Source organism: Lissotriton vulgaris, chromosome 11 (assembly GCF_964263255.1).
Source record: "Lissotriton vulgaris chromosome 11, aLisVul1.2, whole genome shotgun sequence".
NCBI classification, from domain to species: domain Eukaryota; kingdom Metazoa; phylum Chordata; class Amphibia; order Caudata; family Salamandridae; genus Lissotriton; species Lissotriton vulgaris.
Genome location: NC_141699.1, coordinates 607,568,764 through 607,595,947, shown reverse-complemented (window position 1 = coordinate 607,595,947; position 27,184 = coordinate 607,568,764). Strand labels below are relative to the sequence as shown.

Genomic DNA, 27,184 nt, shown 5'->3' with positions numbered 1-27,184 from the left:
TTACACAAGCAGGATGCTCTTTGTACATGTTAGAATGACTGCAATCGTTTACAAAGGGAACTAGGCAGGCTTACATTTGGAGAAACACTAATAAGTTGAGGGGGGTGTCACATTACAAACTAGCATTTGTTAAAATAGAAATGCAACAGGTGTCGGGCCACAAACAAACCACTGTTCTCAGCAGTGGCAGACCAGGCACATATATACCGCTCTCCTCCCCAGTCATTATTAGGTCCTGTTATGTAATGAGGGCTACATTTCGACAGATAGGTTAATAAGCAGCCCTTGATCATTCTCATCTAATACACATTCAAGTTTCAAGTTTCAAGTTTATTTTATTATGATAAAGGAACTCTTTATGAGGTCCACATAAAAGCAAAGATATACATACAAAACAAGAAGCACATAGGATATCATTTAACAACAATGAAAGAATACATCTTAATACAGGTCCAAGAAACATTTAAAAAAAATTGTACAGTTTAAAACAAAACATTTCATTAGGTGGGTTAATCATGGCCGCCTTAAATGAAGAAGCTGATAAAATGTTGAGTTGTAGGCAAATTGGTCTTAACCATCTACACCTGAAAGGCATCAGGGCAAGACAAACAAAAATAACATGATCTAAGTCCTGGTCATACAATTGACAAAGATCACAGAGTGCCGAATGGCCATACCATCTGGCACAGAGAACTTTCAACGGAAGCAAATTTTGTCTTATTAAGTACACTAAGCGTCTAACGCCATGAGAGATGTTCCAGTACATATAAGGTTGAGCTTTCCGCAAAATACAAGACTCAATAACAGGAGTACAACCTTTTTTCAACATTCGGGAATCTCTATCCTGACTAAACCCCAGTTCCCATGTGGCAGACTTCAAGATGGTTTTTAATTGATAAGAGGATAAAGAAAATAAAATTTCTTCATCCAATTTCAATTGTGCCACGGCAAATCTGAAATTTTTTACAATCAAGGAAAAGTCATTATAGGTTCCCAGTAATTCATTTTTTATAAGATGTCTTAAGGTATTAGACTCACTTTTAGATAAACCTACTACCCAACGTATAATACTGGCCAAACCTTGAACCCAGCTACTGCGTATACCAAGTTCCTGTCTCAGGGAAGCAGTCGAATTTGCTGTACCAACAGACATTAAACTACGCAAAATTTTCCCTTCCGCTGAGTTTAAAAAACTCCACTTTTTTAGACCAATTAACTCTATTCCGTATAACAGGGAGGCAGGAACTTTCGCTCTAAATACATCTAAAAGAATAGAAAAATGCCTTCTACCTGTGGCTTTATACAAGGAAACTAGGCTCTTTCCCTGTGAAATAGCCTTTTGGGAGTTATTGTCTATATGTGCTTTGTACACATTCACTTCTAAGCTCTTTAACTCCTGTTTGTTCGGAGTGTCATTGCTCTAAATATGTGAGCAAACATTCAGATTTACTCAGCGGCTTAAAGTACTGCCTGTGGTAATTATTATTCAGTAACCATTACGTCCTTATGTTTCCATGACCGCCTCGCAGTACTTGCCTGTTTATCTATATCATGTTCATTTATTTACTGAAGAAATAGGTTTAAACAAGCAAATATTAAGATGGGTAAATACATGGGAACTTAATGGGATACTGAAGGATGTTACAGAAGCATCACTAGTACCATTGTTTAAGCTCTTGCTAGAACATGTACGGTGGCAGAAGGTGGGATATTACATGATTTAATCTTTTCATTAAGTAGGGTAGCTTTACTTTTAAGTGTGCAATTGATTTCTTATTTAATATGAGGTTTATGGATGTTGCAATTGGATTCGGTAAATTTACACTCCTTGAACTTTTAATGTCTGTGTGTGGCTCTGTTTGGGTGTGTATGTGGCTCTGTTTGGGTGTGTGTGGCTCTGTCTGTGTGTGTGGCTCTGTGTCTGTGTGGTGGCTGTGTGTGGCTCTGTGTGTGTGGCTCTGTGTGTGTGGCTCTGTGTGTGTGTGGCTGTGTGTGTGTGTGTGTGTGTGTGGGTACGGCTCTGTGTGTGGCTCTTTGTGTGTGTGGCTCTGTGTGTGTGTGTGGGTGCAAATGCAATAGGTCTCACATTTGCGAGAGATTAAGCTATTGGCATTGTAAATGACAATGCCATTTATTCATGTTTTAAAAACAAAAATAATGTCATGAGCAATGCCAATAGCTCTAACTTTAACAAAGACAAGACCATTGCATTGTAAATGCTTGTTCAGTACTGTGGCCTTTTACCGTTATTGGTCTTGTGTTAAGTCCATATATAAAGATACTTATTTTTTATAACTGCTTGTGTGGTGTCCCTTTGTAGTGTCCTTCACTGTGTTACTGTGTATGATCATAAATGCTTTACACACTGCCTCTGAGATAAGCGTAGCATGCTACGTTACCACAGGGTTGAGCAGGGGTGATCATAGGGTTTAGCCCTCTTACTCTGACTTAGGAAGAAGGGTCCCTACTTGGACTGTGGCCAGCCACTGCCAACTAGAGACCCCCATTTTTAACAAACATCATATCTAACCTTCAAACTTGGCCAGTTGACTTGGCAGCCTACCACACTGGACCATGGAATCTTCCCAGAGGCTGATCTTATTTTCCTCCTCCTCAGTCTTTACATACTAACCTTGGTGGATTTATTTAACGAGAGCTCCTCCGTTGTGAAATTTATGGCGATGAATCCCAGCTCCTACTTGACTTCCGAAACAAAACTAATGGGAGTACAGGGCAATCTGACTTGTTCACTGCATTCAGGAGTTAGTTGTGGCATGGGATATGTATGACTCACAGCAGCAGAATAGAAATGCTGTTGGTTGAAAAATACAAAATGCTAATGATCGTTAAAGACCTTAATATGGCCCAACTTAATCCACCCGCCCTGTCCTCGAGGCCCCTAAGGCGTAAGGAAAAATCACAACTTGTCTATCAAGAGGTCTAACCTGACTTGGCAAAGTAATGGTATGTCAAATTCAGCTTATTGATCAGCACCTTGTTAGATAAAGGGAAAGGTTTCAAGTACTGTGCATGTATCTTCTTCTATCAGTCAAACTTTTACGTTAGGGCCACGACCAGAAACAGGCCAGTCCTACATGGCACTTATCCAAATTCAGAAACAGAATAATGAAAAACATTGGAAGGGCCTTCTAAAAGCTCTTTGGCTGGAAAAACGATGCCCTCCTTCAAATGAAAATTCTGATGGCCCCTTCTTCAACAATGAGGCTTGGTTTTGACTTGTTGCATCCACTGCTGGGGTGGAACCTTCCGGCTGCCTTCCCCACTTTCGCAGCAATCTCTTGCTAACTCTGTAATATTAATGTCCAATGCTCTGGCGTATGCTACACATATTGTCCTCCACTGCATCATGTTTGTTTAATACTCTAGGACACCCACCACACTCGTTAAATGTTATGCTTTATGTTATGTGCATATTATGTGTCTTATTTACGAATTATTTTTAATATTATTTTTTACTGTGCTTTGAAGCTATGCCCCTTTCTTGTCATGTAGTACAAGTAATGAACAAACATGACAGCCCAAAATGTATGTTTGAGATGATACAGGATGCGCTATTCAGCAACATGGTTGTCTTTTAACCATTGTCTCTTAAATTCTTTATTTTGATGTGTTAGTTAAAAGCCAGTGGAGTGAGCACATACAAAAGACTTTGTGTGGCTTCCTGTCGCTGCCTTGGCTTCACAGTCACTCAGATCATCCATCTTTCAAGCTGGCTGCCTTCGATCCTGGACTTCTAGAACTCAGTCGTCAGATTTCGAGTAGCTTCAGTGAGTTTTGTTCTTGTCATGTCAAAAATGGTGTTGTCAAGCTGTGTAAAAATGTACATTTAGCATGCTAGAATCCGGCTCGTTTACGAGACATGGTCACTCTTGATTTTTTTTATTTTCTGTGATTCCATTAGGTGATGGTATTTTTTTAGACATTATCTTTCACCATTCAAGTCTTACAAATGAGTGTCCACTGTAACTGTTCTGTTCAGTGATGATGTACTCTTATGTAGGCTTCTGTTTCATAGTAGGCAACTAGTTTCTATAAATTGCCACCATTCTTATTGCTTCCTTCATTATTCAGTCTATTCTTGGTGTTTCATACTTATATTTTTTGATCAATTGCCACTGTCAATTTCTCTGTAGCCTCTAATTCTTCTTTCTGTTTTCCATTTCTGTCTGTATTTCCTTTATAGAGTGAACTCTTATCTGCTCTTTCTGCCAACATTGGTTTTCCCTTTTTTTACTTTCTCTTTCATCCCTCCTCCTTTCTTACCCATTTCTATCTTGTAGTTCTAATTTACAACACCTTTGTGGAACAATGTTGTTTATCAAATTGTTTTCAAGAAAAAGCACACATACACCTGCCTACATACCAAGGCCAGCAGGGCGCGATACAGAACTCATGTAATATCAACCAGATACCTCAAACTCCAACCCCCTCGACACCCCCAACCCAAAGCCAACCACAGTGCCGAAGCTCACTCCCAAAGCCTTTCCAATAGCAGGGCCACTGCTAGGCCAAGCCCTAGGGACTTCCACAACTCCGAACTTCAATTTTCCCCAGGGAATAGAGGCTTTCGGATCTTCCCTTTGTGCACGTATTCTTCAACTCTCGAAGGTATTTAGGGCAGGTAACTTCTCTAAATTAGGTGAACAGTAGTGTTGAACAAGGCCCCCTAATGTTTCTCAAGATATTTCCCTCTGTGGTCCAAAGTCATGGATATCCTTTCCATGCCTATGATAGCCCAAACCAGTGCCCATGCTCAGGAGTTATATATTTATTTACTTTACTTATAAAGCGCAGTTACCTAGCAGGCATCCTGGTGCTAGCAAACTCAGAGTGCAGAATAGAAAAGTGTGCTCCAATGCCGACAGCCAATTAAGTCTTGGGAAATAATCAAGTTTTTAATCTCCTTTTAAAAGGAAGGAGGTCACTGACTTGCCTGAGCTCCAATGGGAGCTGATTCCAAAGTTTAGCAGCTGCTACCCCAAAGGATCTACCACCCGACCTAACCTTCGTGAATCTGGGTATCTTCACCAGTCTCGCCAATGTAGAACGAAGACTTCTCACAGGAGCTTACCACTCAAACTTTCTTTGCATAGACACAGGCCCCAGCCCATGCAGGGCTTTACGCACTAAACAAAGAGACTTAAACTTAACTCTCTGTCTCAACGGGAGCCAGTTCAGCTCTGCCAAGTCAGAGGAGGAAGAGGATCTTCTGGGCCAGCCCAGAGCTAACTTGGCTGCAGTTGACTGAATCCTCTGCAATCTATCAAGAAGAAATTTCGGGGACTCAAGTAGCAAGGCATTACAATAGTCAAGTCTGCTAAGAATAGTACTACATGCCACTAACACACCCGCATGAGGGGGTAGCAGAGGGTAGATCTTCCGCAGTGATCTAATAATGGCCAAACAACAGGTCGCCGTTTTCGTAACCTGAGCCACCATAGTAAGTTTGTTGTCAAACATAACGCCCAGGTTACGGACCGTCTTCACTGGCTGAACAACGGTCGAGGTGTCGGTGGGCCAGAAGTTACTAAGTATCACAGAGGGAACCCTGTCCATTGAGCAATAAAGCACCTCAGTCTTATCCGCATTAAATTGCAGCGAGTTATACTTAAGCCAAAGCGCTGTATCACGCAGGCAACTATGAAACACTTCCAGCGAGGTCGACTGATCTCCCTCAAGGGAAAGGATTAACTGTGTATCATCAGCATAAATTACGATGTTAATATTATGTTCTTTGATGACCACAATCAGGGGTTTCACATAGATGTTAAATAAAATGGGGCTGATAGCCAAGCCCTGTGGTACGCCATGCGAGATATTAGTATAGGCAGATTGATAAGGGGAGAGGGACACTGCTTGCTGTCTGTCCAGTAGGAAAGACTGGAACCACCTCAAAGCACAGCCCGTAACCCCTACCTCTCTCAGTCTTCTCAGCAAAATCCCATGGTTGACCGTATCAAAGGTGGCAGACAGGTCAAGCAGAATAAGCACAGCTGCCTGACCCCTGTCTGCCCGCATCCGAAGCTCGTCCATTACGTTCACCAAGGCCGTCTCGGTACCATGGGCTGGCCGAAAACCAAACTGAACCTCCTCCAGTAAATTATGTTGTTCAAAATGCTTAGACAGAGTGCTGCTCACCACTCGCTCCACAATTTTAGCCGGAAAAGGCAAAAGAGAGATGGGCCTATAGTTCTTAGAGCACTCCGGGGCAAGAGAGGGCTTCTTTAGCAGGGGTGTCACCAGTGCTTGTTTCCACTGGGACGGAACCACACCATTAGAAAGAGACTGATTAGAGATCAAACGGAGGGTAGGAAACAACTCTGCCTTAAACTCTTTCCAAATTTTACGTGGCACAGGATCACAAGGAGACCCAGAAGGAATACCACATGATAACCTGTTAAAGTCCTCCACTCCCAGAGGCACAAACTCAGAAAGGTGATTAATGGCCCCACATTCGCAGCTGGCACCAGAAGCCTCAGAGCCATTTTCCACCATATCATCAGTGCCCATAGTCTCAGTATTTACAGCCCCAGATTGTTGATGAGCCCCTTCCAGATCATCAATAATGGTTTTAATTTTATCATGAAAGAACCTAGCCTGGTCCTCACCGAGTTCTTGAGAGGGGGTATCAAGTTCTTAGAACAATATGGGCTGGTCAAGCTATTCAGGGTGTTAAAATACTTCTGGAGCTGTTAGGGGCATTAAGTATCTGAGAGGAGAAATATTCCGCCTTGGCCCTGTTAATCGCCTTCTTATAGCCCACAATCTTAGATTTCCATGTGAGCTTATCCTCATCCTTAACCCCTTTGCTGCTGGCTCGTTTCCGCCGCTGTGCGGTAAACAAAAGAACAGGGGCGGGCCATGACGAACCCCAGCCGTCATCAGCACACGAGCACAGTAGTGCATGACGGCTGGGGTTCGTCATCAGCATACAAGGGGTTAAAGCCTTGTCTCCACCTCCTCTTCTCTATATACTCCTTCTCCAAGGTGCCAGGATCTCCTGTTTGGCTGCACATAGGAGAATTGTGAGGAGTTTCCTCCTAGATGATCGTAGTGGGTACTTGGCTTGTCTGATACTCCAATATTTATTTCCTTTTTCCTACATATTTTCTATTTCGATTTCATGCTTTTTCCTCACTACCTTTCCCTTACTCCATCTATTCCACATATGCCTCAGAAAGTTATGCGCACATGATTCGCATGTGGTGCGACCTGCAAAATACAAGTTTGAATACTGAACAAACTAGTTGTTTCATCTTGCTGAGGACGATAAATGGAGTAATCATTGGTGTTATAGTAAGGCTTGTTAGTTATAATATTTAGATTGGACAAAACCGGCACACCAGGCCAAAAAGTCAGTCTCTCTCTCTCTCTCTCTCTCTTCTCTCTCTCTCTCTCTCTCGTCTCTCTCTCTCTTCTCTCCTCATCTCTCTCTCTCTCTCTCTCTCTCTCTCTCTCTCTCCTCTCTCCCTCTCCCTCCTCCCTCTCCCTCTCCCTCTCCCTCCCCCTCTTCCTCTCCTCTCCCTCTTATCTCCCCCCTCCCTCCCCTCTCCCCTCTCCCTCCCCCCTCTCCCTCCCCCTCCCCCCTCTTCCTCTCCCTCTTATCTCCCCCTCTCCCTCTCCTCTTATCTCCCCCTCTCCCCCTCCCTCCCCCTCTCCCCCTCCCTCCCCCTCTCCCCTCTCCCTCTCTCCCTCTCCGCCTGTCTCCTCCCTCCTCTCTCTCCCTCTCTCTCTCTCTCTCTCTCCCTCTTCTCTCTCTCTCTCTCTCTCTCTCTCTCTCCCTCTCTCTCCCTCTCTCTCTCTCTCTGTCTCTCTCTCTCTCCCCCTCTCTCTCTCTCCCTCTCTGTCTCTCTCCTCTCTCCCCCTCTCTCTCTCTCCCTCTCTCTCTCTCTCTCCCTCTCTCTCTCTCTCTCCCTCTCTCTCTCTCTCTCTCTCTCCCCCCCCCTCTTTCTCCCCCTCCCCTCTCCCTCTCTCTCCCCCTCCCCCCTCTCTCTCTCTCTCTCTCTCTCTCTCTCTCTCCCCCTCTCTGTCTCGCTCTCTCCTCTCCCCCCTCCCCCTCTCTCTCTCTCTCCCCTCTCTCTCTCTCTCTCTCTCTCCCTCTTCCATCAATGGCTATTCCTCTGCATTTTTTCCTAACCTTTCCATCTTTCTTCTTCTATTATTTCCTTGTCTTTGTTTTAATCACCATTGGTGTCGTTTTCCTTTGTTTTCCTTATTTGCCACCTGGCTCACATTTTTTGCTCCTGCTTCACCTGCTTCTCCTTCTTATCTCTTGCCTCTAACTTTGCTTGTCTTCACCTGTCATACTCTTCGCATTTGTATCTCTTTCTGCTTTTTCAGGAGTTCCATTTTTGTTTCTATTGACATCTAGTTCCAAAGGACAGTGAAATAGTAGACAGGAGTGAAAAGTATTGGTCTGTCCCTGCTCTTTCTATCTGTCTTGCACGCCACTGAACTTTTTCTCTTCCAGCAATGTCTTTCCCCTCACTTTCAATTTGCCCTCTTTCACTCTCTTTCAACCTTTTTTCTCTGCTGTCTTTTTCAAATCTCACTTTTCCATCAACAGTTTCCTTTAATCGCTCTGGCTCTCCCTCCTTTTGCAGATTACTCTCTGCACCCATGTGGAAGACAGTGTGTGGATGATTAATAGTTCCTCGGCTGCACCTACTTCAGTATCTTGAAGCTACCTGTGGCTTTATTTATTTGAAGCTTCCAAAGAACTATGCGTACACCTCCCATTGATGTTAAATAATGAACATCAGCGAGACAATTCCCATCAGCTGTCTAAACCCTGGATGGCAAGCCGGCTGTAGATGGCCAAATATTGTTAGTGACTGAACACATTACCAGCTGGATGCTTGTCAAATGCAGTGGCAGTCCCAGTTTCACATCTTTTGTACGTGGTATTAAACCGTAAGAATTGTATTATGGCAAATGGAAAACTTTGTTGTCAATTAGTCCAGAAAGACTAGAACCAGAGCACCTATAGCCCTGGTTTCTGGCCTCTCTCTTCCCAGATCTAGCCATACTTATTTGTCTTTAAATGAATGTCTCCCTTTTTGTTGTATCTCTCTTAAAGTGCAAGGTCTGCTTCCTTGAGGTGGCTGTCAAAATTGTCTTGTAATTGATTTTCCCACTTGCCCTGTCTTATTTTTATTGAACTTTCATTTTCCAATTTTTCAGCTCCTGAATTGCAGTCCCACTGTGTGTTGCTCCTGTCTCTGTTCCCGAAAGGCATAAATTCTGATTGGCGCATAATGATTTACCACTTGGCTCTGCAGAACCCTCACGAGATCATGCGTGCCAGCAGTGTTCGAGGATTCCCCATCTTGCTCCATCACCTTGCAGAAAAGGCCTATGGTCCGATTCCCAAGATTCTCCTGTATGTGACCCTTTCACTTACTGTTGTTTGTTTCTGTGAATGTTTCCCCAGATCCCTAACGCGAAATACTGCGGGCTATTGTCTTTACACTGACTGTGTCTTTGATGTTGCTATTGCGCTGAGGCATTAGTTTTTGGGTATTGATCTGATGGTGTTCGGAGCAGAGACAAAGATCTGGTTGCGTCTTTGCTCATCATCAATGACTTCAGAAAGTGGCCATTGTGAGCACAAATTGGGTTCTATTTGGTGCCTTAACTTTTTTAAACATCTTCTATAAATATGACTTTTTTAAATTTTAATATTTGTGAGAAGTCCCAAAAGGAACATTGAATTGCAAAGTTTTCATTGCCAATCCATGCAAGCATGACATTGCTGCCAGGATTCACACACATAATGTACTGCAGAAGTAATAATCTATTGGGAAAAAGAATTGACCAAAAACTGTATCAGATTTGCAGTCTAACCCCCGTGCTATTATGAACACGATATTATCATCTGTAATATTTTAGCGAAAAACACTTTTCTTGATGGGATTTACAGGACAATCTTTTGAAACAGCAGGTCCAAGCATTCAAAGCTTGGTTGGCTAAAAAACAAGATTCTTCAATGGTTCTCCGGGTGACATGAGCTAGTTAAGAAACGTACAGCATGTTTGGGAAAACAGGTATCATATGAACTAAGAAGCTGCTAGAATCTTACTGGGCCAAGTACCACAGAAAGGTAAATTGGCTCCCTGTGTTCACTACATGTGAGCCTGAAAACATCTATTTTGTATCCGTGATGTCAGCACTGCACCAGCTAAAACTTTAACGCAAAAAATTTGAGAAATTCGCAATGGAGCTCACAAGAGGTAAATTGCTCAACAGAAGCTATTGCGAGGGTGTGATATAAAAAGCATGTTTGCGGGATCTGATCAATAGCAAGTACAGAATAAAAGGGGATGAATATGCCTTGATGTACATTAATGGTATGTGTGTGCGATAATCTAGTGAGTAAAGTGATGAACTTTACCTTGGTTATAGCTACTGAAGTTTATTATCCAATAAGGGCGAGGGAAACAAAAAGAGGGATGAGGTGCGAAGAGGAAGAGAAAAACGTTTTAATGTGAAGGGATCTTACTATCCTACTTCACTGTGTACCTGCCCTCCTTCCCTTTTAGTTAGTTTCAAATGTTAGTTGGGTTGAAGTTAGATGAGTATAGTATAAGTCTGCAACCAGCTGAGAATTCCTTGAAAAATGGACGTGTACTTCTTATTTATCCAGAACTGCTCATGACAGTCGATTATGTTGTGAAGGATCCACTGTCAGTATGGCAGCATTAGCTCTAGGAGGCTTATTCAGGGCACTGAACTGAGACACATTAATCAAACTTTTTTTGCAAAGTGATAGATGTATTTACTTGTGATGCTTAAGGATAACTTTATTGATGTATATATATTTTTTATGACAGAGATAAGGTTATGGATGACTCCGATTTGGTAAAGAAGGAGTTTGCAAACATCACTGGGAAGCTGGCATGTGGCCTTTCTGGTGCATTTGAGCTTGGGAGTCCTTCTGTGGAACCACTCTCGGAAAACATGGATTGTCCTCTCCTCAGCGGCAGTCTTACTGTGACCTCTCAACAGCAAGCCAACAAGCCTTCTATTTCAGCATCCGTTTTCCAACCATTCATTTGTCTGCTAGAAAAAAGCATCCCAAGTCCAGTAAAACTAGGCAAGTCTTTTCTGTTATTTTACATTGTTTGTTTTGAACTCTTGTGCCGTCTCAGGGCTTTAGGCATGGTACTTGGACCCAGGTTGTGACTGTTCAACCTCATCTCTTCAGTTTCATCTCAGTCTCTGTACTGTTATATTAACTTTAAACACCTTCTGTTTTACTGCGTGTTCCACCTCAAGGTAGTTCTTCACATGTTGCAGTCATAGACTTCAATAATGTTAAACCAATGTCATTCCTTTCTTCCTCACTCTCTCATTCCCCATTTTTCATTCGCTTTTTCCCTTTCACTCTCTTTCTTATTTGGATAGTTTATTGCAAGTTTGTTGTGTGGTCTTTTTCCTCTGAGGGGAAGAGGTTGCAGGGTGACAAACGCATTTTTATACTATTGTGAGACATATTGATTTGCATGCGTCCCATGACCATGCTAAGAGTATGGGTGTGCGTTACATATGACTTCATAAAGCACTGTTAAATGAAACAAATAGTAGCCATTAAGTCTGTGTCATGGTAGGCTCCACTGATACCCTCACTGACTGCCAGCTGTTCGGCAACAAACCCCAAACTTCACATGAACACACACTAGACAAGGTGATTAAAGCCTTAGTAAAGCACCTGCTGCACCCCAACACTCACCATCTCACCAGAGTTTGCACAGCTGTATGAAGATACTACTTATCCCCTCCACTACTGTGTCCCACTGTACAACGCTCCTTTGTTTTACATCTAGGTTTGCTCTTCTTAAGTACCCTTTCACCCATATATGGGAGAAGCAAACATCACTCAGAAATCAAGCTGTTGCTGGCCAAACATAGCAGCATGGATAATACTGTGTCTCTGATAATAGGAGTGAATTTTATTAAAATGACAAATTAGCCTTTGAAGTCCAATAATGTTAAATATTATTCAAAACTATTTTCTCGTTTTTAATAAAATTTTACTTGACTCTAAGCTGTACAGCTACAAACAGTGATTTGTGTGACACCCAAAGATGAACTTATTTTACTTCTTACCTGATACCACATCACAATAAATATAGAAGACAGGTCAGGAAAGAGGACGTGACATAGGGAACAATGACAGTCATGTCAAAGTATCATTTCAGCTAGGATGCCAAAAATACAAAACTCTTTGCAGTGATTGTTGATGTTAGAATCCAACATTTCTAAATTACCTAATGAGGGACTATAAGAGGCATGAACAAAATAAAAGGACATCAACTACTGATCTATTCTATAATGTGAAGTAAATTTAACTTAATGGAATTTCATTAGAATGCAAATGATTTGTACACAAAAAATAAGTCTTAACTTTCAAAATAATATTCAAGGGAAATATCTAGTTATATAATAAATTGCCCCAACTAAGTTAGGGCTGTTTTCAAAGTGAGGAAGCCACTGGTCTGAAGAGCTTGATTCTGAAATTAAAATTTAAGAATGGGGTATACACCAATCAAAATTGTTAGATGAACAAGCCTATTACAGTGATGCATCAAAAAACTTCTACAGACTTCACTGGATGCCATCAAAAATGAGAACACTAAATCTTTTTAAAACAGACTTGTAAAACAAAAATGTTCGTTTTTTTGCCAGAGCATCACCAAACATAATGCCTTTTTCTAATACTGGGATCAAATGTGATTGCTTTCGAGGTTCTTTAACTAATAAGTGTGATTTTACAGAGTTGTGATGTGGTCACAATCCTTTTTTTTTTTTAAGTTAAATAATTTTTATTGAGGATAAATAGCACAAGAATACAAAAAGAACAAACATTCAGTGCCTATGAAATAAGTAGTATACATGCATATGAAGCAAAACAACAGCATAATGGGTAGTAAAAAAAAACACATTATATAAACCTTATACTGCTAAATTCGAAAACTACTACTATAAAGAATAAATATATAAAAATAATAGAACTAAAAGATAAAACATTTGCATTAGTAAAGAAAGAACCTATGTGAAATGAGAAAAGATAAGCGTATTCAGGTAAAACAATAGAAAAGGTTTATATATAAAAAGAAAAGAAGAGAAGAAAAAGGAGAGAGAAGAAAAAGAAGATATAAGTAGTACAAAAGAAAAAAAACTATAAAGAAGGAGAATCAGATGATAGAAAGATAGTAAATCGGATTTAATATGCAGCTGAATTGAAGTATGGGGTACCATAGCGATTCTATGTTAATCACATATTAAATTCCATCAAGGTAAAAAAGACAATTTAGAGTTTTCTTTCCAGCAAGCTTTGTACAGTTGCTCCCCTTTTTGTAATTCATTAAAGTGTTGTGAAATGCCTGATTCGCCTCCCTTTTCCTCATTGATCGCTGTTCCAAAAAAGCATCATCTATGAGATAAGGTCATGCTTTGATTTATGATTACTCTAGAATACATTGGAGATTTGCGGAGCGTTTTTATTTTCTGTTTCCATCCACAGCATTTATTGCAAACATACCACAACTCTGTAGACACCTTGATTTTAGTTCTGAAGATCTGAATGTGAAGGAGGTCATCAGAGCACTCCTGAACTTGATGGAAGACCCAGACAAGGACGTACGCATGGCCTTCAGTGACAACATCAAGCACATCTTGGAATCCACAGACTCTGAGGAGGGTTTCATAAAAGAGGTAAACCCTGACCTTCCTTAAAGGCTTTTTTTAGAATGAAGGCTTTAGCTCGATGACCCTATTTTTCTTTGTTCTTTAAACCAATGGCTTAAATCCTGTGTTATCATGTTTTGTGTTTCAGTTTTTAGTCTTGAGAATAAAAGAAGCATATACCAATGCTAAAATATCCAGAAACAATGAGCTGAAGGACACCTTGATTTTGACAACGGGGGATATTGGAAGGTACTCTTGGATATATTCTGTTTTGTTAATGTGACTTCATGCATAATAGTTTGTTTTTCAGCAATGGCACAGTTGTAGGAAGAACAAACCTAATTGAACTGGAATCTTATTCTTGAGCGAAATGATCTTTGTGTATCAAACGAGGAGCTCTTTGCTAATGGATTCTGCGTTTAGTTGATCCAAATTCCAATTTGATGTTTATCGCTTCTAAAAAGTATACACATTTATATTAAAGTGTTGTGTTCTTTTTCTGACAATGTCAAGCAATGGAGAGTGATGGATTCTGTAATTGTACTTTTAATTTTTCCCTTGAAGGGCAGCAAAAGGAGAACTAGTACCATTTGCTCTCTTGCACTTACTACATTGCCTGCTGTCTAAGTTACCTTCTGTGGCTGGAGCAGCCTATACCGAAATCAGGTCACTGGCCGTAGCCCGATCCATAAAACTGCAAGCCTTCTTCAGCCAGTACAAGAAACCAATCTGCCAGGTGAGAGACGTTCATGTTGTAGCCAAGTGCAATGAAGCAGGAATATTTTGTGTTCCATTGGAGATGGAGGACAGAAGCAGTCTGTAACTACTGAATTGAAATCACTGCAGTAATTTTAGGAGCACAGAACCGACAGCTGCCTTCTTCCACATGCTACTTTGAAATTCCATGTTACATTTTTTGGTAAATCTTCCACAGTGCTTTAATTTTAGATTTTCTACTGACCCATCTACTTGCTAGTTCTTTTGAAGCTAAACTCACCCTATATGTCTATAAATCCTTCTATATAAATTACATTTCTGTGAATCATTAGAAATATTTCCAATCATATATGTTAAACTCAGAATTACAGTGAGGTTAGACAAGTTTGGCAGTATGTCAAGGAGTCTAGTGAGATCGACTGGTTCATTTGTTTCTTTTTCTAGGTTGTAGTGCTGCTTTCGAAGTTCAAAGTGTCGGATTTTGCAGTTGTGAAAATACAACTTATTTCTTGTAGGGGAAATCTAGTGTCTTCCAGAAACAATTCCCTGGTAGGCTGTCATGGCAAGATGAAGTAGACTACACTGCTAACTATTTATGAAAATTAGCCATTTTTGGCAAATAATGGAGAGGGCCTTTTGATTTCCTCCAGCGAGGAGTAATTTATTCAGCAGTTTGGGTGGTGAAAATGTATTTCTTTTTTTCAGATACCTTTCCCAGTATTTAAAAAATAGAAGCATTTCATTAAAAAGAAGTCTAGTATTTAAGAGAATTCGAGCCTAGCAGTAGCTCAGTATTCTGCCTAGGAGCAAATTCAGTTTAAACAGAGAGATTTAAAATTCTGCTATGCTGTTGAGTATGTACATGGGGCCAGATGTACAAAGCATTTTAACGATGGGAAATGCTCTGATTCCACATTTATAACTGTTCTACTGCTTTGTTGTATGCTCTAATCCTATATTGGGGGTCAGAAAAGTTTCCTCGACTAAAATAGGATTCCGTATGGATACCGATTCAGTATATTGGAGGAGTGTCCAAATACCAAATAGATATCCTTTAGATCAGTCTTGGATGCCCGACATCTGGTGGCAAATCAATGACATTTTTACTGATCCCACAAGTTGTGGTGGACATCTATTCATGAAAGGGAAGTTAAGGTGAAAAATGTATTGAGGAGTAGGCAATGGCTAACACTACTACAAAGAAGTAAACTTTTCTATTTAAAGACAACCATGTTTACTTTAACAAAAGGACTGCATTAAAAAAAGTTTACTTTATTAAAAGGCAATCACAGACATCCTGGTCTGCTGACCCCAGAAGGCCACCTTCCTTGTGATGGCCTCCAGTCGAAGTGAGTCTCAAGTTGCGACCTATCATATGAATACTAATTAAAATAGGTCTGATTGCGACCCACGCCTAATTTGAATTTTCTGAACCAACCTATTTTCACATAGGGCAGTTCAAAAAATGATTTACTGGTCGCAAAAATATTGGTAGTAAATTACGACCAGCATTTTGAGAGCAGTAAATAGTACATCTGGCCCACATTATCTTTTGTATAGGGCAGTGTTTCCTAGACTGCAGGCTGTGTCACTGGTGGATTGCAAGTCGATTTTTGGTAGGTTGCTATATTTAAAGATTCCTTTAAGTTCTGTATTTATCTTGGCACATTTACTGTGCTTCATAGATGGAGGTCATGTCAGTCAATGTATTTTGACAAATTGCTGCTTATTTTTTAACTTGATAATTGATGTTTACAAACTCCTCTCACTTTGCAGTCAGACAAAGAAAATGTATAGGGAATTATGAGACAATCTTGCTGGAGTTCAAGGAGTGCGAAAGGAAATGTTGTCATTTTGTTTGTAATGCACAACACAATGTAAATACCTGTAAATGACCTGCACATGTTCAGCAGTTAGAAAAGCAAGCATCAAGCACATTTTTTGTGATTCTGAAGTGCAGAAACAGATTTTTAATAATAGCAAAACAAATCAGGATAATTTACTCTGTGATGCACAAATGATAAATATTTACTATTTGCACACATCATTTGTGTGCAATATAGTTTTAATCAGTAAAGCCTGTATGACTACGCACATTTAGTAGCCATTTCAATGGAAAACAAACGGTCTGTAAATGACTGTAGTGCAACGAAATGCTCTAGTTACATTAAACAATCACCCACCATATTACCATTAAAGCTAGGTGGGTCGCAAAAGTTTGTTGATCTAAAAATTGGGTTGTGATTGTAAAACGTTTGGGAAGCACTGATATAGGGGCATTAAAGACTCTGTGTCCAAGTCATTCCTCAGAAGCAAAACAAGACTTAGGGTATCTCAGGAAGCTTCAGCTCTGGAAACAGTGTCTGTAATGAGGGAGACGGTCACCCTACCTTTGAAGTAGACTAAAGCCCCTTAAAATGTAAAAAAAAAAAATGTTTTTTTTTAAATTCTTTTCTTTCATTTCTTTAGGAAACATAAGTTTGTTTAAACAGATTATACTAGAAGTTTCTCTATAAGGGCAACACTTTGCATCACTCTTGCCGTTCATTTCTTCTCCAAGAAACAGAGACTTTAATGAATGAAGCAGTGAAATACAGGTGTGGATTCAAGACTATATGCTAAGGCAGAAGGTCCTTTTTCAGGACTAAGCCATAAACTCAACCTACAAATTATTATTAAAAAAGAAACGTACAAGGTCGGAATCTGAGATTGGTCATGCATAACCAATTTCAGGATGCTTCATTTCACATTTCAGTGAATCCTGTGATGAGGTGATTTCTAAGGTAACAGTTCTGAATTTAAGTTTTGCCTTTCGGTTTATCTTCCACCCACAGTTATTCTGAAGGTTCATGGCATTAGTAGAGGATAGGTACTTTTTCTCTTACCCAGATGATTGGTTCATCAAAGCAGAGTTCTTTAAATCAGTGTATGTAAACTAGAAGGATTTTCCTATGTTCGATCATTTGAGAAATTTTGCAAAATGGGAAATAGTTTTTCCACCCCCAAGAATTGGAAGCAATCTATTGAAGCTGCAGGTTTCTGTCCTTCACAGTTTTTTCCTAGCAGTTTCTTTTGGTGAGGACAGTAAAGCTGATTTCCAGCAGCATGACTTATGCCATTTTCTGGTACTGTATACTAAAAAGCCCTTGAGAATGAGTAGATCTGTGAAAGCAGACCTGAGTCCACTTTAACAAAAGTGTTTTTTCTTATTTTTTACAAAGACAGTATAACTTGTTCCCTTGTGAACTCCATTAAAAAAGGAATTCCTTTTGAGGTGACTCCTTCAGATATGACAGTGGTATGACCTATTTCTCTGTTGGGGTGGCGGGGCCACTAGGGATATCTCACAGTTCAAGGTTGGTGGGCATTTATGAAGCATAGTCTTGACTGTTGACATCTGTGTGTTTGAGCTCAATGCAGTATGTCTTGCACTGAATACAAATTCTACTAATGGTGAGACACAAATCAATACCGATTGGGACAAATAGTAAAACAGCAGTGTACTACCCGAGGCAGCAGCGTGGTATAATGTAGGAAATACTTTTTGTAGAATGGGATTTATTTATGAGTTTTGGTTGTACGATGAGTTTAGAGCTGATGCAGCCATGTCCACCATGCTACCCAACAAAACATGTTGTCTAAGTTTAAAAGATCTACTAACGTGGGGGAACAGCTTTGTGACGCATTCTCTACCTGTACAGAAAGGGGGAAGGGGGGGGGGGATTTGATTGTCTTTGGTTTTAAAGGAATTTCTAGTGGCCCAAGAACATTATGCACCCCTTTGGTGCCAGAGCAACCCCTTACTCACTTTGAAACGACCTTTAGATGCAGTCAAGTTGGAAAAACAGATATGCTAAAAAAAGATAAGGGATTAATAAAAAAAGGTTTCACAAGCACTAAGGGCACAGCTATGAACTTAGAATTCACACAAAGGTTCTTAAACTTCACCATCTCTACCAAATGTGGAGTTATTGCTTAACTGTAGAGGAGTGCAAATATGTCTGTTGTATTTGGGCCAGTGCAATCACTGAATGTACATATTGAAGAATTAGATAGATTTATGGTATTCATTTTTCAAAGTAGAGCCGCTGCTTCAGATTGTATTCAGTATACCCAGCCACAACATTATTATTCAAGTACTTCTAAAATGCTGTGTTTCATAGTTAAGACACTTGTGCCAGCTTCAGGAATGATCAAATTCCTTTGCTAGCATGCATGTTTCCTCCTAGAAGTAGCCTAAAGTAAAGTGATGTGTTTACCTTTCCAGTTTCTGGTGGAATCACTGCACTCCAGTCAGAGGGCTGCACTCTGCAGCACGCCAGGGCAGAGCAACGAGACACAGAAGCAAGAAGTAGCTCATCGCAGGGAGGTGGCTCTTGACATCTTATCTGAGATCGCCAGTGTATTTGATTTCCCCGATCTTAATCGTTTTTTAACGGTAAGTTGGTGACTGCCACATCACACTTGAGTGTGGTTAGCCTAGGTACCACCTTGGTACCCTCTATATGTTGCTTTATGACTGCCTCTGACGTCCTGGCAGAGCTTTGAGATTGCTAAGGTTAGGGCCTTCTCTGTCTCGATAGAAATACTTTGTCCTTGTGTCTTGATAATCTGAAAGAGACACGTTAGTGATAGATTCCTTACCTTAGAATATCCCCAGGCGTCAGACTGGATCCGGAAATTTTTGCGTAGCAATACCCCTGCGCGCTGGTAGGCGTCGTCTGCGGCTCCGCGTCCGTCGTCGGCGTCGTGAGCGCCGGGATGACGTCATCGGAGTATATAGACGGCGCCCATGCGCGCTGACGTCAGTTCTTCTTTTTTCCGCGCCAGCTAGCGCAGATCCGGAAGAAGCTCTACCCCCAGTCACTTTTTGACTGAAAACTTTTTTGATCTTTTTGATCCTCTACTTAGTCGATTCTCGACTATCGGTGCCAGGGATGCCCGGGTTCAAGCCTTGCTCGAAGTGCGGCCGACTCATGTCGGTCACAGACCCCCATCGCCGGTGCCTGAAGTGCTTAGGCCTCGACCACGACGATCGAACCTGTGACGACTGCCGGGCCCTGACGTCGAAGGCTAGGCGGGAGCGGTCCCGCAAGCGTCTCGAGCTGAGGCAGTCGGCCCCGCGCCGCTCCAGGTCCCGGTCCCGGTCCCACGGGAGGTCGAGGGACAGGTCGCGAGGTCGGAGTCATCGACGTTCCGGGAGTGGTCACCGATCGTCCGGTTCCAAGTCCTCAGGTAAGAGGCATGAGAGGTCGGAGCGACACCATCGGTCCTCCGACCCGCCCCGTCGCTCGCACGATGCGACCGGGGATTCGGGCGACACCGCCCACGCGGCTCCGCGGGAGTCGCAAGCGTCGCCGCCTGCCCCACACCTTCGGGTCCCTGGGCACGGCGCGTCGCAGGAGGAGTTCGAGAGGTACCTCATGGCCATGAGGGCCCTCCCTCCTCAGTCGGTTCCCGTGGCGCCTTCGGGCCGATCGGCTCCGTCTGGAGGTCCTTCCGGGTCGGGCGCTTCGGCCCCGACGACGTCGGGTGCTTCGGCCCCGGCGCCGCTGGCGACTTCGGTCCCGGCGCCGCGCGACCTCGCTGGATCCGGCTCCGGATCCGGGACCTCGCCGGTCGACCCTGCGACCTCACCGGCGACGTCCCTTCAGGTGTCGTCCCCGGCAGCCGTAGTGGTTGCCGACCCCAATGCTTCCTACGGTCCGCCTCAGGCGTCGGAGGGGCGCCGCTGGGCGCCGATTCCGTCGGCCGTCGGAGAATTCTATCTCCACGAGGAGGCCCTGGCTGTTAATCCTGGTCTGCAGGAGCTGGGTGACGAGGAGCAGTGGGAGGGGTCCGAGGACCCTCTGGCACGTGATTGCCAGTCTCATCAGGACTGGACATATGAGCTTGGGGAGGCCAGTGGTATTGACACATCGCCAGACACTGGATTTACGTCGCCCCCGACTGTGGCTTCGGAGGCGGGTTCTGCTTACAGTGTAGTGTTGACGAAGGCAGCTAAGGCCCTAAACCTTGAGCTCCCCGTCGCGGCCGTGAGGACTAATCTCCTCACTGAGGTACTCAAACAGCAGTCCGGCTCCGCGGAGCCCCTTCTGCCGTTCAATGAGGCCTTGTGTGACGTTCTGCTGGGCACTTGGTCCAAGCCCGCCACAGGTCCCCCTGTGGATAGGAACGTGGCCAGACGCTACCGCCCGGCACCGGGCGACCCTTGCTTTTTGTCCACCCACCCCACCCCCGAGAGCCTGGTCATCCAGGCCTCCAACTCCCAGTCCGCATTCCCGTCGGCCCCGCCCGACAGGGAATCCAAGAGATTTGAGCAGTTCGGGAAGAAGGTCTTCTCGTCTGTGAGCCTAGGGCTCCGGTCAGTGAACACCAACTGTCTCTTGGGCCGCTACACCCACACTCTGTGGGACACGGTTGCGGAGGTGCTGCCACAATGCTCTGAGGAGGTCAGGGCTAAACTCAGCCAAACCCTTGCGGACGGCCGAGATGCGGCACGCTTTTCCATCCGGTGTGGGCTGGATACCACGGACTCACTGGGCAGGGCGATGGCAACGACGGTGGCGGTTAGACGCCACGCCTGGTTGAGGTCCGCCAATTTCTCGGCCGATGTCCAGGCCACTCTCCTGGACATGCCGTTTGATGGCCGTCGCCTCTTCGGCGACAAGGCAGACCATGCGCTGGAACGTTTTAAGGACTCCAGGGCCACGGCCAAGTCCTTGGGCCTTGCGGCCCCACGCCAGCAATCGGGTGCCTTTCGCTCCTTTCGTGGCCACGGAAGGGGCGCCCCACCACGGACCGTCAGCCACGCGCCGCAGAATGTTCAGCAACGCGGTGGCGGCCGTGGGAACCGCCGTGGCGGTGGTCGGGGCCAGCGGCGAGGCCAGTCCACACCTCCCTCAGCAGCCCCCGCCTCAAAACCTTCCTAGTCCGAGTTTTCAGGCCCATGTGACGCCTGTGGGAGGCAGGGTTCGCCATCACCTCTCCCACTGGCATACAGTCACTTCGGACAGGTGGGTGCTGCAAATTGTCCGAAGGGGTTTCTCCCTCCCCTTCGAGTCTTCCCCTCCATCCATGCCACCTCAATGCCACCGTGTGTCGGGGGATCACTTGCGACTTCTGCTAGAGGAAGTTTCGGCCCTCTTGGCCAAGAGGGCCATCGAGCGCGTTCCTGGGCCAGAAGTAGGACGTGGCTGTTACTCCCACTACTTTCTGGTACCCAAGAAGGGCAAAGGGGGCCTACGCCCTATCTTGGATCTGCGGAACGTCAACGGCTTCCTCCGTATGGAGAAGTTCAAGATGCTCACTTTGGCTCAGGTCCTGGCTGCCCTGGACCCAGGAGACTGGATGGTAGCGTTGGACTTGCAGGACGCCTATTTCCACATCCCCGTCCTGCCGGCCCACCGGCGTTACCTGCGGTTCACGGTAGGCCACGAGCACTTTCAGTTTACCGTGCTCCCCTTCGGCCTTACCAGCGCCCCACGGGTGTTCACGAAGGTGATGGCGGTGGTCGCAGCCCATCTGCGCAGGCAAGGGGTGTCAGTCTTCCCCTACCTCGACGACTGGTTGTTGAAGGCGGTCTCGCCCCAGACAGTCGTCAGCCACCTCCAGACTACGGCCGACCTCCTGCACTTGCTGGGGTTCTCCATCAATGTGCCGAAGTCACACCTGTGTCCCTCTCAGAAGCTCCTTTTCATCGGAGCGGTTCTCGACTCGGCGCAGTTTCGGGTTTACCCACCCGAGCAGCGGGTTCGGGATATTCAGGCTCTGATTCCTATCTTCGGGCCGTTATCCCGGGTCTCGGTCAGGTTGACGCTGCGGCTTCTGGGACTGATGGCCTCCTGCATCCTTCTGGTGCGTCACGCCAGGTGGCGGATGCGGGCTCTGCAGTGGGACCTGAAGTTTCAGTGGGCCCAGCATCAGGGCAACCTGTCCGATCATGTCCTGATCTCGGAGGGCACTGCGAAACAACTGCAGTGGTGGCTCACGGACCGCGACTGGGTCAGTGGCAGACCCCTCTCTCTACCCCAGCCGGAGCACGTAGTTGTGACGGACGCGTCCCTCCAGGGCTGGGGAGGCCACATGGGAGAGGCGGAGATCAGAGGCCTCTGGTCTCCGGCGGAGTCCCGGCTCCACATCAACCTTCTGGAGCTGCGGGCGATTCGTCTTGCACTGAAGGCATTCCTCCCCTCTGTCAGGGGGAGCGTGGTGCAAGTGTTCACCGACAACACCACCGCCATGTGGTACTGCAACAAACAGGGCGGTGTGGGGTCGTGGACCCTTTGCCAGGAGGCTCTGCGCCTCTGGCAGTGGCTGGAACATCAGGGCGTGACTCTGGTGGTTCAACACCTGGCAGGTTCTCTGAATGCCAGGGCGGACGAACTCAGCCGCCGGTGCATGATGGATCACGAATGGCGTCTGAACTCGGACGTGGCGCAAGGTCTCTTTCGACAGTGGGGAGAGCCTTGGTTAGATCTATTCGCCACAGAAGAGAACGCGCAATGTCAGCAGTTCTGCGCGTTGGAGTTTCCAAGGCGGCACTCGCTCTGAGACGCTTTTCGTCGCGAGTGGAGCTGCGGCCTGTTGTACGCCTTTCCGCCTATACCACTTCTGCCCAGAGTGCTGAAGAAGATCAAGCGCGACCGGGCCCAAGTTATCCTTGTGGCTCCGGACTGGGCTCGAAGATACTGGTATCCCGAGCTACTCAGCATGTCAGTCGATCCCCCGATTCGTCTGCCTCTTCGGGAGGACCTTCTGTCACAGCAGCAGGGGACGGTCCTGCACCCGAACCTGTCCAGTCTCCACCTACAAGCTTGGAGATTGAGCGGCGGCAGTTGAGGCCATTTGACTTGCCTCCCGAAGTCTGTGACATCATTCTGGCAGCCAGGCGTCCCTCCACTAAGTCGGTATACGCCTGCCGGTGGAATAGATTTGTGGCATGGTGCGCAGCAAAGGCTGTGGATCCCCTCTCTGCACCCCTTTCGGAAGTGCTGCTCTTTCTTCTTTCCCTTGCCCAGCAGGGCTCTGCTCTGGGCACTCTTAAAGGGTACCTCTCTGCTCTTTCAGCCTTCTTGAGGCTACCAGATCAGCCTTCTTTGTTCAAGTCCCCTATAGTGAGTAGATTTCTGAAGGGCATCACACACATGTTCCCTCCTGTTCCCTTCGTGATGCCCCAGTGGGACTTGAACCTTGTTCTCACCTATCTGATGTGTGCTCCCTTTGAGCCACTTCATAACTGTCCTCTTCGTCTCCTTACGCTGAAGACGGCCTTCCTGGTTGCCATCACCTCTGCCAGGAGGGTGAGTGAGCTCCAGGCTCTTTCTTCTTCTCCGCCTTTCCTGTCTGTTCATCCTGATAAGGTGGTGTTGCGTACACGACCTTCCTTTCTGCCCAAGGTTGTCACGGCCTTCCACATCGGGCAGTCCATCACCTTGCCCACCTTCTTTCCGCCTCCGCATCCCTCGAAAGAGGAAGAGAGGCTCCACCGTCTGGATCCAAAACGTGCGCTCTCCTACTACCTGGACCGCACTCGCCAATTCCGGGTGGATGACCAACTCTTCGTTGGTTACGTGGGCGCGAAGAAGGGAAAGGCTGTACACAAGAGGACCATCTCCAGGTGGATCATCTTGTGCATCCAAGCATGCTACTCCATGGCGAGGAAGGAGCCCCCGGCTGGATTGCGGGCTCACTCCACTCGGGCCACGGCAACGACAACTGCCCTGGGCCGCGGTGTCCCCCTGCAGGACATCTGTCAGGCAGCCACGTGGGCCTCGCTGCACACGTTCGCAAGACACTACTGCCTGGACAGTCAAGTCCGGAGGGATGGCTTCTTTGGCCGTTCCGTCCTCCAGGACTTTCTGGTGTGATATTGGTTCGCAGACCCACCACCGGGGTTGGTATTGCTGGGGTATCTATTCTAAGGTAAGGAATCTATCACTTACTACTTCTCACCCCTGAGGCGAAAAGCCGGGGGCTCTACGTGCTTTCCCTTTACTTCCTGGCATTTTACTGATAATATAGAACTGTTTGCAGCACTATTTTAAAAATTGTGTATATATTTTAGTCAGCCCGTTTTTAGCTGCTAAACACTCACTATTTGCTCGGGCAAGATCGACATTGGCCCGAGGCCCCCCGAGGACTTTGCCTGACCGGTGCAGCCGATTTTAGGGCTGACGCCGGCAGGGTAGAACGGTCGCCATCTTGGGGAGGAAGAAAGGAAGAGGTAGCGGTCCAGTTGTTAGGACGCTCCTACTCCCCCCCCCACTGGATATAATGATGACATCCTCCCGTCCGCGCAGCGGGCGGGCGCAGCGGGCGCGCCGGCGGCGCGCCGAAGGCGCGCCAAAGGCAAGCCCGTCTGCGCCCGTCCGCGGCAGTCCGGGGCACGGGGCCAGAACCCCTGCCTATCCCACCTCGCCTGCCACAACTCATATTAGGTACACTGCCAATGACTTGATTGCCTTACGCCCCAAGACTAATGAGAACTGCTGCCACACTTTGTCTGCAGACTCTCCCACCATGCATTGCGCGTCCTGCCATTTTACGATCATGAAGGGAAAGGATGTTAAGCTATTAGGAAAGACCTTGAAAATGTCACTACTTAACTGTAGATCCCTCAAAAAACACAGATCAGAAATACACGATCTTGTGTTAGATGGGGATCTCGATGTTCTTTTTTTAACCGAGACATGGCTTGACACAGCCTCGACTCCAGAAACCTTGGAGGCGGTCCCGGTAGGTTATAGCCTGCTCAGAATTGATAGAGAAAAACAGATAGGAGGAGGACTGGCCATAGTGCATAAGTGCGACCTACATTGCACCTTAGAGAAAACTACTCTGCTGAATAGTGAGAGTGGTTTTTTTTCGATAAAGATTAGTCCCAAAAGTAACATCAATGGACTTTTAGTATATAGACCTCCAGGTAAATCTTCACAATTTGCCACTCAGCTGATAGAACTTATAACGCAACATGCACTCCGACATAAGAAATTTCTCATTCTGGGAGACCTTAATTTTCATTTTGAAGATCTTAAATGCAGAGAGGCACAGGCCGTGATAGAGGCTCTGAATTCACTGTCACTAACACTGCAGTCACGATCTCCATCCCATCAACTAGGCCATCTTTTAGACCCTGTGTTTGCTAACTGGGAAGACCTCAAAATGAATACTCCGTTGCAGATCACATGGTCTGATCACTTTGTCATCCCCTTTGAGGTGCTAACTGTTCTACAGGATGGCAGTAAGATTAATTCTAATGTGCCCAACTCTAAACCTGTGAAACGCAGAGATTGGAAGAACTTTACAGAAGAAAAGTTTAAATCTGCCCTTGGGAGAGAACCTCCCCCCACCAACGATACCCTGGTTAAGGCATGGGAAGACTATGAAAAATGGATGTCCAGGGCTCTGGACACAGTAGCACCGTGGACATTTAAACCCCCTGTTAGAAAGACTCAAACGGCTCCCTGGTTCTCCAAAGAACTTAAGGAAGCTAAGGCCAAATGTAAAAATATTGAACGAGGATGGAGGAAAAACTATGATCCAGAGGACAAATTAAAATATAAAAATGAATTAAAAATCTATCATAAACTTATTAGAGCAGCTAAAGGTGTGCATTTTAAAGAACGTATTGAAAATGCAAAAAATCCCACTAAGGAACTTTTTTCTATATATAAAGAACTCACGGTGCCCACCAGACTTGAGGCTCTAGACACATACTCGAATGAGCTATGTGATGAGATTGCTGATTTTTTTGTGAAAAAAGTAGACTTAATACACGCTACTTTCACAGACAGCCCACATGACCATCACTCAATAGTGAGAAAGGTTCCCGATACCAAGCCCCTGTTGACAAGCTTCTCAGTCCCTAAGAGATCTGACCTGCTTCGGACTGTGAGAGAAATACACTCTGGATCCCCTCTGGATGTAATCTCCCCTAGTCGATGCACGGGAGCCCTTGATGGCATGATTGAGCAGATTGAACAGCTTATCGCTCTCTCTTTCCAGGAGTGCCATGTGCTGGAGGCTTGGAAAACCGCACAGGTAATACCCCTGAAAAAGAAAGCAAACATTCATATTTCTCAACTGCAAAACCTCCGCCCCATATCCCTCCTCCCCTTCTGTGGGAAAGTTGTGGAGAAGGTGGTGAATAAGCAACTTATGCAATTCATCGAAGAGAACTCTTGCCTCCACCCAACCCAGTCAGGTTTCAGAGCAGGTTATTCTACTGAATCTGCAGTCCTCTTTTCCACTGAACGCCTGAGACAACTTGTTGACGGAGGGCAGACAGCAGCGTTGGTGTTACTAGACCTCAGTGCAGCATTCGATACCGTGCTGCACTCAACGCTGCTGTCACGCCTCTCAGACATGGGAATAGAGGGACCAGCTCTGGAATGGATAAGATCCTTCTTGGAAAATAGGAGTTTTCAGGTTCATTGCCCTCCCTATAAGTCATCCCCCCGCAAGCTGAGGCATGGGGTTCCACAAGGCTCAAGTCTGAGCCCCACGTTGTTTAATATTTATATGGAGCCTTTAGCACATATTGTGGAATCCTATGGTGTGGATATCGTCACATACGCTGACGATACCCAATTGATAATTCAGCTTGCTAATAACCAGCCTGAGGAAGCCATTAATTTTTCCAATTGTATGAGAGCAGTGGCTGGGTGGATGAACAACAACTGCCTCCGCCTAAATGGCGAAAAAACCGAACTGCTAGTGGTCGGTAAGTCTCTCTCTACCTGGTCGCAGGACTGGT

The 27,184-nt window shown here is 45.2% G+C and overlaps 1 protein-coding gene across 2 annotated transcripts in view; it reads left to right on the top strand.

Moving 5' to 3' along the window:
* ATR (ATR checkpoint kinase) overlaps positions 1–27,184 on the top strand; it is a 566,179-nt gene that overhangs the window by 114,380 nt on the left and 424,615 nt on the right. For both annotated transcript variants that reach the window (XM_086943714.1, XM_086943713.1), the window contains exons 8-14: positions 3,636–3,788; positions 9,205–9,403; positions 10,854–11,116; positions 13,547–13,737; positions 13,859–13,959; positions 14,275–14,446; positions 18,695–18,865. In XM_086943714.1, coding sequence (XP_086799840.1) covers positions 3,636–3,788; positions 9,205–9,403; positions 10,854–11,116; positions 13,547–13,737; positions 13,859–13,959; positions 14,275–14,446; positions 18,695–18,865 — 1,250 coding nt within the window. The remainder of the gene's footprint in view (positions 1–3,635; positions 3,789–9,204; positions 9,404–10,853; positions 11,117–13,546; positions 13,738–13,858; positions 13,960–14,274; positions 14,447–18,694; positions 18,866–27,184) is intronic.